This window comes from Myotis davidii, unplaced genomic scaffold, assembly GCF_000327345.1.
Source record: "Myotis davidii unplaced genomic scaffold, ASM32734v1 scaffold309, whole genome shotgun sequence".
Lineage (NCBI taxonomy): Eukaryota > Metazoa > Chordata > Mammalia > Chiroptera > Vespertilionidae > Myotis > Myotis davidii.
In genome coordinates, this window is record NW_006383013.1 from 1,118,284 (window position 1) to 1,129,115 (window position 10,832).

The 10,832-nt window shown below is 37.2% G+C and overlaps 1 protein-coding gene across 1 annotated transcript in view; it reads left to right on the forward strand.

Annotated features, from left to right (window-relative positions):
- YLPM1 (YLP motif containing 1) overlaps nucleotides 1-10,832 on the forward strand; it is a 55,434-nt gene that overhangs the window by 7,825 nt on the left and 36,777 nt on the right. Inside the window, exon 4 of the mRNA XM_015558020.1 lies at nucleotides 1,163-2,157. Within this exon, the coding sequence (XP_015413506.1) occupies nucleotides 1,163-2,157 (995 nt within the window). The remainder of the gene's footprint in view (nucleotides 1-1,162; nucleotides 2,158-10,832) is intronic.

Consider the following 10,832-nt stretch of genomic DNA (forward strand, 5'->3'; position numbering starts at 1 on the left):
TGATCAGGTGTGCTGGAGACACCCTTATGGGGCAAGACTTGCTTCAGTGGGGCTTTGGTGGTCACTGAGTCTGCCCCCTTATGGATCTGAGGAGTTTTAATCTGGATGGTCCCACTCTGACCACCTGGTACACTGGCTCTTGGATCTCTAAGGAGGTGCTAATTTAGCCTCTGCCTGATGCGACACAGTAGGAGCTATGAAGAGATCTGCAGATTCCTCTTCTTTGTTTGGGGTTTGGAGATGCCCACATGAGGCCCAGCTGTGAAGCAATGCAAGCTGCTGTGGAGCCTTTGGGCCTTCTTTTGGATGTTCTGGGTCTCTCTGACCCAGCTGCAGTTTGTTAGGTAATTTTCAGATTGCAAAGGGCCAGGCCTTTCCTATGCAAAAGCCTCTGTGCACAGCTTGGGTGGGGCGGGGTCTCAGGAAATCAACAGGGCGGAGCAAACAGCTATGGCTGATCCTCAGTCCTACCCTAAGAGGCTCTGTGTCTCTGTGTCCTGTGGTAATCGCTGCAAGCACCTTGGAGAGAAAGCTGCCCTCGAGTTCCGACCGGTGCCAGACAGTCCAGTTTCTCCCCGTATGAGTCTGGGTCCCCAGAGACTCGCCTGGAACTGGCGTTCAAAGCAGTCCGGAACCTGTGTCTCCCTCCAGATTGAAAAAGACAGCGGCGTCCTCAGTTGCCAGCCCTTTCCGCGTGCGCCTCTGTACCTCTGCACTTTACTTCCGCACCTCCTCTGAGTCTCAGTGTGCTGTTCTCTTTGCTTCTAGTTGTAGAATTTCCACTCAGCCAGCCTTCCTGTAGTTCTGGATGATGTCTGTTTTGTCTTTTAGTTGTATTTTTGAAGTGGTTGTGCGAGGCAACAATTTCCAGTGTTTACCTATGCTGCCATCTTGGTTTCTCCTCTTGTATTATTATTTAATTATGGTATTATTTTCCATAAGAACAACTATACACCTACTTTTGCCCCACCCTATATAATTAAGTCAAAGGAAGAAAGAAAAATGATCATCACCAAATGGATTTAACAAGCTTATCCTTATCCTCCCAAAATCTTTAGCGTCTTAATGTCCTAAGACTTCATATGTCCTTGATTCATTAATATTTATCTTGTTATTCTCTTATACGAATGTCTTGAAATAATTTTTATCCCTTTATTTGTAGACCATGTCTGTAGATATGCAACTGCGACATTATGAGATGCAGCAGCAACAGTTTCAACATCTCTACCAAGAATGGGAGCGAGAGTTTCAGCTGTGGGAGGAACAGCTTCATTCCTATCCGCATAAAGATCAACTTCAGGAGTATGAAAAGCAATGGAAAACATGGCAGGGGCATATGAAAGCCACTCAGACCTATTTGCAGGAGAAAGTCAATTCATTTCAGAATATGAAGAACCAGTATATGGGAAACATGTCAATGCCACCTCCTTTTGTTCCGTATTCTCAGATGCCTCCACCTCTACCAACAATGCCTCCTCCGGTATTGCCTCCATCGTTGCCACCACCAGTAATGCCCCCTGCCCTACCTACTTCAGTGCCACCACCTGGCATGCCCCCACCTGTGATGCCACCTTCTCTACCAACCTCTCTGCCCCCACCTGTGATGCCTCCATCTCTGTCTTCAACAGGGCCACCACCAGTTCTTCCCCCACCTCCCCTCTCTTCTGTGGGGCCACCACCAGTTCTTCCCCCACCATCTCTCTCTTCAACAGCACCTCCACCTGTCATGCCCCTTCCACCATTATCTTCAGCCACACCTCCTCCAGGAATACCTGCCCCTGGGGTTCCACAAGGGATACCTCCTCAATTAACAACAGCCCCAGTTCCATCAGTCTCTAATTCTCAGAGTTCACAACTTCCAGAGAAACCTAGACCAGCATTACTTCCCACTCCTGTGTCTTTTGGTTCAGCCCCACCCTCAGCTTACCATCCTCCATTGCAATCAGCTGTTGGCCCTTCAGAACAAGGGAATTCTAAAGCTCCTCTGAGCAAGTCTACTCTGCCATACAGTTCGTTCTCGTCTGAGCCAGGACTTGGGGAGTCTTCAATTGCTCCATCTCAGCAAATCACTGCAGTCAAGGACATGCCAGTGAGGTCAGGTGGACTGCTTCCAGATCCTCCTAGAAGCAGTTACATGGAAGGTCCAAAAGGGCCAAGGTAGGTCTGACTTGTTTGTTTGTTTGTTTGGTTGGTTTGGCTGATTTGTTGATTTAGGCTGAGTAGGCCTTGATGGTATAAAAAACTTCATTTATGCAATTTTGGTACTCACTTTATCCTTTTAATCTAAACACAATCCTGGTTTACAATTAATTATGCTAGCGTTCACTTATTAGACATAATGAAATCTAGAAATGGTAACCATTTCTTGTGATGTTACTACTTTATCCTATATGTAGAGATTATGGTGTAGAATGAATGGATGTTTCAGAGTGATGCTTATCAATTTCTTACTGACGTTTCAGCTTCAGAAGTAGTATTGATTAGACTTAATTATCTTTTTTTCTTTTTTTATTTGATAAATAACTTAATTGATAACTTCTCTTTGTTAGCTTATAAGCTAACTGTTGGAGATAAAGATGAATAAGCCAATATTGTAGTGAAATAAGGCAATGAAATTTAGTATAAAGGTATATAAAACTTTTGTTTTGCCCATTTGTTCAGCAAATATTTATTAAGTTCCTATTCTGTGTTTATAGCAGTGCATATAACAGAACAGATAAATGTTCCTCAATTTGGGAGATGTTTTTCTTTTGTCTAAACCACTTTTTTAAGAAAAAAATATTTTTATTGATTTCAGAGAAGAAAGGAGAAAGAGAAACATCAATGATGAAAGAGAATCATTGATCAGCTGCCTCCTGCATGCCCCCTCCTGTGCCTTGACTGGGAATCAAACCGAGACCTCCTGGTTCATAGGTCGACACTCAATCACTGAGCCACTCCGACTGGGCTGAACCACATTTTTATGTAGAAAAGTGCACACAAAAATTTACTGGTGGTTCCTGAGTTTTTCTATTTACCTTTTAAAAGATGTTAAGTTCATTTTTCTAAGTTTGTAAAAGTATATTTTTCTCCCAGGGTTGACCTAAAGGATAATTTTCCTACAGAAAAAACATTTCAATAAGATTTTCTTCCAATTGGAAATTATAATATTCATACATCCTCCTTATACAAAATTTAGATAGGACAGAAGAGGGCTGAAAAAGTTAAAGTCACCTAATTCCACTGTCGATTATTATTTGGAGATAATAGTTTTTAAAATAAATGTTTTAAAAATGGCATCATACTACGTATATTGTCTTATAACTTTTTCCACTATCAGTACATTGGTTAATTTTCCATCTTAGTGTCAGTGGATCTACATCATCATTTTTAATTTATACCTGATTTCAACAATTGACAACAAAACATATCTTTTATTTGTTCCCCAAGTTTACAATTCTGAAAACAATACAGCACAAACTTAATCCAAAATCAAAGCTAATCAGAGACTATTAACATGAGTTCCTCTGGGTACTAGAAGCCTTGCCAGAGACTTTATATACATTGTCTTATGGAGTCTTCTCAACAACTTGTGAATTTGTATACCCTACTTTTACCCTTTACAAATGGGCTGGGAGGATTGGGTAACTTGCTCAGGATTGAGTCACTGGGACAGTGGAGCCTGAGTTTATACCCAGAGAATCAGAGCAAAAGCACTAGTTAAGTACTGTATGTAACGCCAGGTTTCAGTGATATTCATGCTCTCAGTGACGTGCAAACTTACAAATACATTTGTAGTCTTTATTTATTTGGTATGTGTATCTTCTTGATTTGAATTCCTACTTTTCTACTGGATTGAGTATTCCTTGTAGATCTGGTTACTGATTTGCTATCAGAGAAACACATTTTTAACCCCTCATGAAACAAAGATTTCCTGTTCCCTTCTTTTCCTGTCATATTAACATTTCTCTCCTTTGCCTATCAAATCTTAAGTTTGTAAATTAGGACCTATTTTAAGTTATTTTCTTATCTCGTGATACAATTAATAACTATGGCGCTAGGAGGATCTTAGCAATGATATAATGCAGTATCCCCTCTATAGCAACTCACAGTTGTGTGGTATTTTAGTTTGTCATCTTGTGCATATTACCTTATTCCTTTCATTGATCTCTTGAGGTAAGTAGATAAGGAAGCTGAGCTTTGGAGAGGTTATAAATAAATTGCCCCAGATGACATAGCTAGCAAATAGTTAAGATGGGATTAGAATCCAAGGCTTCTGATGCATTTACAGGTTCATTGTACTTTCTGTGACAAGCAATTGATGGACTCTGCTTAAATACTGACAGTTTTCTAGAAAGTTTATTTCTTACATTGACCCTAAATATATTACTGTAACTTCTACCTGTTGACTCTAGATCTACTTTTATGATACAACACATCATGAATTATCTTCTCTCTTTTACGGTGTGCTCCTACACTTATTTAAAGATGATCCTCTTCTTTCCCAGCCTTCTTTATCCACTCTGCTCTGCCATCACATAAACTCAAATTCTTTTCACACTAACATTGGTTCCAACCTCCTCCTGCTTTATTGCTCACTGTCCTTTGAGGAGCTTTTGGTTCATCAAGTCTCCTTCAGAGGCAGAGGACCATAGATCTAGTTCCCACTTTGTTATAAATAATATTCTAAATTGCCCTCTTTTGGTCAGCACTCTCAAATATGATTGTAAGTACAGCTTAGTGAATTTGTTCAAAGTAGACGCACCCATGTTATTACTACTCAGATCAAGAAATAGAAATTCTAGTGTATGAGTTGTCCCCCTCATGTCCCTTCCATTTTCTCGTTTTATACCACAGATTAGCTTTGTCTGTTTTTGAACTTTATATAAATGGAATCATACTGCATGTACTCTTTTGAGTGGCATCTTTCACATGACATAATGTGAGATTCATCCATGTTGTGTGTAGCTGTAGTTTGTTCATTCTCATTCCTGTACAATATTTTATTGTATGAATATACCACAGTCTATCCATTCTGATATTGACGGTCATTTAAGTTTTGTTATTATTATGAAAATACTGCTGTGTGTCTTTTGGTGCTATATGTCTCATCTTAGATGCATACACATATGTGTGTGGATGTTTAATTTTGCTTAGATTAGATATATACCAAAGATTGGAATTGCTTGATCATGGCTATATGTTCTGCTTTGATAGATCTTGTCAAACAGTTTTCCAAAGTGGTTGTTTTAATTTACATTCTCACCAGCAGTGATTCTGTGTTCCCGTTTTTTTGCATCCTCATCAATACTTAGTATTGTTAAACTTTTAAATTTTAGCCACCTTGGTGGATGCTTAATGGTATTGTAATATGGCTGGAGATTTTACTTATGATAAATTTCACATCTTTATTAGAGCCTAGAGTGTACCTGTAGAGACATTTATCTTTTGATTCATCTAATAGTATTGATACAACTTCCTCTGTCACTTTGCTTTTCTTTGTCCTTATAGTCAGGAGATGAAAATTTCTGAATTTTCAGTTGTGCTGAATAAAGTCTAAAAGCAAAGGGGTGTGACAGTTTATTTCACTGTTGCCTCATCCTTCTAGCAATTCTATCATTCTTTTGTTGTCTTTGCATTTCAATCTTCTTTGGCATCGTTGTGGATAATTAATAAGTAATGATGAGTATTAATGAATTCTAAGATAAGGAAATCACAAAATGTTCTAAGATCTAGAAAAAAATAAAATTCACTTAAGATCTTATATCATAGATTTGTGAAAGGATCCAATGGACCCATATGGTAATTGCAAGATGGTTTAAATTTTGTTCTGTTTTTTAAAAAATAAATTTTCTCTTTGTTCCCTGGAAGGCTGGTAAGAAAAAAGACAAAAACCCTGGCTGGCATGGCTCACTGGTTAGAACATTGGCCTGCACACCAGAGAATCGTGGGTTTGATTCCCATTGAAGGACACATACCTGGGTTGTAGGTTCAATCCCTGCCCCCAATCTGAGCATGTGTGGGAGGCAACCAGTCAATGTGTCTCTCTCACATCCATATTTGTCCCTCTTTCTCCTCTCTCTCTATTCTTCCCTTCCCTCACTCCCCTCCCTTCCACTCTCTCAAAAATCAGTGGAAAAATATCCTCACTCCTTAGGTGAGTATTAAAAAGAAAAGAAATCATGAAATATTAATCTCTGCAAATAAACTGTTTTAAAAAACCCTCAAAAACTACAGTTGGATCCAGTGAACTCCATGGGCTAATGGTGTCTTTTGGTAAATAGAAATTCTTGATTTTAATTTAGTTGTAATTTTAATGTATTGATCTTTTCTTCCTTTGTGGTTAGTGCTTTTTTGTGTCCTGTTTAAGAAATCTTTGTTTACTCCAAAGCCATAAATACATTATCGTATTTTATCTTCTTTCTTTTATTGTTTTACCTTTTATTTTAAAATTAATAATCCATATAGAATTGGCTTTTTTGTTAATGTATGGTATGAAGTAGGGGTCAAAATTCTCATAAGTCAAGTAATGATATGTGTAGACTTGTTTCTGGACACTATTCCTTTGGTTTATTTTTATGTCCTTGCACCAAATATCACATTGTTGTAATTACTGTAGCTTTATAATAAACCTTAATATCTTTTAGTTAATTCCTCCAATTCTATTTCTAGATCAGAGGTTGGCAGACTTTTTCTGTGAAGGACCACATGGTAAATATTTTTCTAGCCCACCTGGCTGGTGTGGTCAAGTGGTTGAGAGTCAACCCATGGACCAAGAAGTTACTGGTTTGATTCCTGGTCAGGGCACATGCCCAGGTTACAGGCTACATCCCCAGTAAGGGGATGGTGCAGGAGAGAGCCAATTGATGATGTTTCTCTTTCATTCATGTTTCTATCTCTCTATCCTTCTCCATCCCCCTCCCTCTAAAATCAATAAAAATATATTTTAAAAAATGTTTCTAACCCTGGCTGGTGTGATTCAGCTGATTGGGGCGTCATCCCTTGCACCAAAGGTTGCTGGTTTGATTCCCAGTCAGGGCACATGCCCAGGTTTTAGGCTCGGTCCCGGTCCCCAGTAGGGAGAATGCAGGAGGCAGCTGATCGATGTTTCTTTCTGCCTCTCACCCTTTCCCTTCTTCTCTCTCTAAAAAATCAATTTAAAAATATTTTTTAAAGTATGTTTTTCTTTTTATTTCTTTTCAACCTTTAAAAATGTAAAAAGGTCATTATTAATTGGATTGGGCCCATGAGACATAGTTGGCTGACCATTGATCTAGATTGTCTTGACTATTCTTGGTCCTTTCTATTTCCCGTATAATGCTTAGAATCAGCGTATCAGTTTTTTAAAACCTGCTGGAACTTGGGCATTGTATAGAATCTATTGACCATTTTGAGGAAGAATTGATATCTTTATAATATCAAGACTTTTGATTAGTCCCATCCACTTTTTGATTGGCTTTAATATTAGAATTGTGGACCTCTTCCATTCTGTAGCTGTCTCACTAAGATTAGCAAGGGACTACTAAAGAAGCTTTTCTTATGCTCCCATTTGTCATGGTTGTTCCTCTTTATAGTGTTTACTTTTGGGGGGTATTTTGATTTTAGGATCTTGGATATACCTATTAAAAATTGGCATTATTTTATATGAAAACTAAAAGGGAATTTGATTTGAGAATTTAATATGTTGTAATTCCTGTGGTCTGCTGATTTGAATATGTTTATATAAGCATGGTGATAATCAGATAATAACTTGTTTAGTGGTATTTGTAATTTTACATACTTTAAGTTTTCATACCCAATTTGGAGTATTTTTAATATCAAATTTTGAAGTCTTCATACCTCATTCTAATGGTTTCATACCTGGTTTTAGGGTTTTTATTTTTTAGAGGTTTCTGAAATACTTAACTGTACAAACAAAAATTTTCTGAATATTTAAACCTCAAATATTTGTGTGTTTTTTTCATCTAACCAGTGCGCAATGCATGTGTTTGGTGTGATTGTGTTTAGTGAATAGATACTATGTTTTTTCTTTATTTCAAATACATGCTTTTATATGTTAAAAAGTCATAGTACTTAATTGTATTTATGTAAAAGATGCTTTATTTTGTACATATTTTTAACATGAGTATCTCTTAATATATTTATTTCAAAAGCCTAAAAATTCTTTACTTTTATAAATCTAAAAGGTTTTGATAGTTTTATGATTTCATAACATCCTTGAACTTTGAAAATATGAAAGTGCACTATTGATAAATAATTGCCATTTCTATGTAGTGTTGAAGATATATTTCAATTTGTTTAACATTTTCTGATTCCCAAAATAAAAATAAAATGATGACCCTTGGCTGTTGATCAGCAATTTAATCTGAAAGCAAAGCATGATACTTTTCATGGAAACTGCATATTATATGTGTAGGCATGAAGCTTGCAGAACTTTTCTGCCATGTTCTCTTCCTTCTTAGCTATACACGTTTAGTGCTTCCGCTTCCTTTTTCCCTTTCCTTTGGTCTTTATATATGCTCTTCTCTTTGTCTGGAATCCCTTTCCTGTCACTTTTGCTTTACTAATTCCTGTTTTTCCTAACCCCTGGGAATTGAGTGCACTTCAGTAATATGTTGAGATCCTTCAGTGAGTCATACAATGGGGATACCTCAGTGAACAAGACCAAAATGTCCCAAATTTATTACATTTTGTTCTACTTGTTGATTTACTTGTCTTACTCTTCCTATAGACCCTGAACTCTCTGAGCTTTATATCAGCACTAACACAATACCTGACAATAAGTGTTCCTTATCCCAAAATGTCTCAGTTATGGATAAAATTCTCAAGGCATTCATAATTTAGTTAGGAAGGCAGTTCATTCATATTCAGAAATTGATTTTAATATAAGATAATGTGTTGACAGGGGCTCTTTAGTGACTCTTGTACATTGTAGAGGATAGTCTTATCACTTATGTGAACTAATAATTGCTGAATTGACTACAAAGCAGAGGATTTTATACAAATTTAATGATTTAAGATGTCATTCCAGGCACTTTAACAAATATAACTTAAAGAAAAGGAACCAAATCATCATAAGCTCTGAAACTGTATTCTTTTTGCTCTTTGTAAATGTGTCGTCTCCATCCTTAGCATTTGGATGCATCCTTTTGACCAGTCTCCAGTCAACTCCTTTTCCCTTTGCCCAACAATAGCTGTGCCAAGCCTGCACTATTTTGGATAGACCATCTACCCTAGTGCTGCTTTCTCTGTCTTATTAAAAACTTTCTTTTCTTTATAGCTTTAGTTTAGATTTCTTTCAGGCCAAGTAAAACTCAACTTCCTACCTTCATCTTTCCTTCATCTTACTATCCTCATCTTCTTCCTTACAACTCACAAGAAGACTTTCTCCTGGTTAGGGCTAATCCTTTCTCTGTGCTTCCAAAAGAATTACATGTTACATTTTATCAAAGTGATGCATACACATAGTCTGAAAGAAAAAAAAAGAAAATTAACCATCCACTATTCAAAGCCACCTAGATGTGTTTCCTAATAGCATCTTTCATCTTTTATTCTTTAGCTGTTTCTTTTGGTAGTTATTTTTATATCACTGACGAATATGCTGCTGCTTTCTTGACTTACACTTTCTAGGTATTATATATGTACTTCCTGTTCTGATAGAGGTTTATTCGTTCTTATACTACTCTCTAACCCCATCTGCTCAATATATTTATATCACTATTTTGATACATCAGTAAACAATGTTGTTTGTTGTAGAGGTAAGCAGTGTGCTGTGATTACATTTTCTTTAATGTAATAACTTTTTTCAGAATTTCCAGTTGTCTTTCTTCTTGCAAAATCTTTAAAATAATCTTTCAACTCCAGTCCCCAAAACACCTATTACTCTTGAGGAGATCTCTCTCCCAAATTCATGCATTCTCTTGCTTTTGCCTAGGCTGGTTGGCTGGTTGGTTGCTCTCAAGATCTGCCATATGGCTGTTGCTCTCATATTTCCCTTGACTATCCTCCTGGATTTGGATACACTGTTTATTGAATCTCATGGCTTCCTGTTTGTGGGTTAGTGCCTCCTTTTCCTTGAGTGCATGCTCAAATAATTTACTAAGAAACTGTATATTGAGGGTAAATTTTCTGATTCCTTGCATGTCTGCAAATGTCTTTATTTTAACCTCACGTGTGATAATACTTTGGATATGGAATTTGAAGTTGAACATAATTATTCCTCAAGGTTTTTAGGTCATTGTTCTATTTCCTTCTGTCACCTAGTACTACAGTTGTTGTGTTGCTGCTCCGATTCTTTTCCTTTTTAGATGACTTTTCCCTACTGCCAGAAACTTTGTTTTATTTCTGGTACTCTAGGTTTTTTTTTTAAGCTCTCACCGGAGGATTTATTTTTATTGACTTTAGAGAGAGAGGAACGGAGAGGGAGAAGGAGAAACATCAATGTTAGAAACATCAGTTGGTTGCCTCCCGCATGCACCCTGACTGGTGAGCAGACCCACAACCTGGATATGTGCCCTGACCAGGAATCAAACCCACAACCTTTCAGTGTATGGGACAGGGCTCCAACCAACTGAGCCATACCGGCCAGGATTTATTCCTGGTATTCTAAAATTTTAGTGGTTTTGTTGTTGTTGTTGTTGCATTGTTTTGTTAATTATACTGGATACTGAGTGAACTGGGCCCTTACTGTGTGGAGATTAGAAACTCTAACTCTGGGAAATTTCTTTGTGCTATTTCTTCTTTAATTTTTTTGTTGTTTGTTTTCTGTTTTTGGAACTCGTTAGTAGGATTTTGGATCCTGCTGGATTGATAATATTTGTCTCTTTTTTTCTCTCATTTTGTTGAATTTTCTG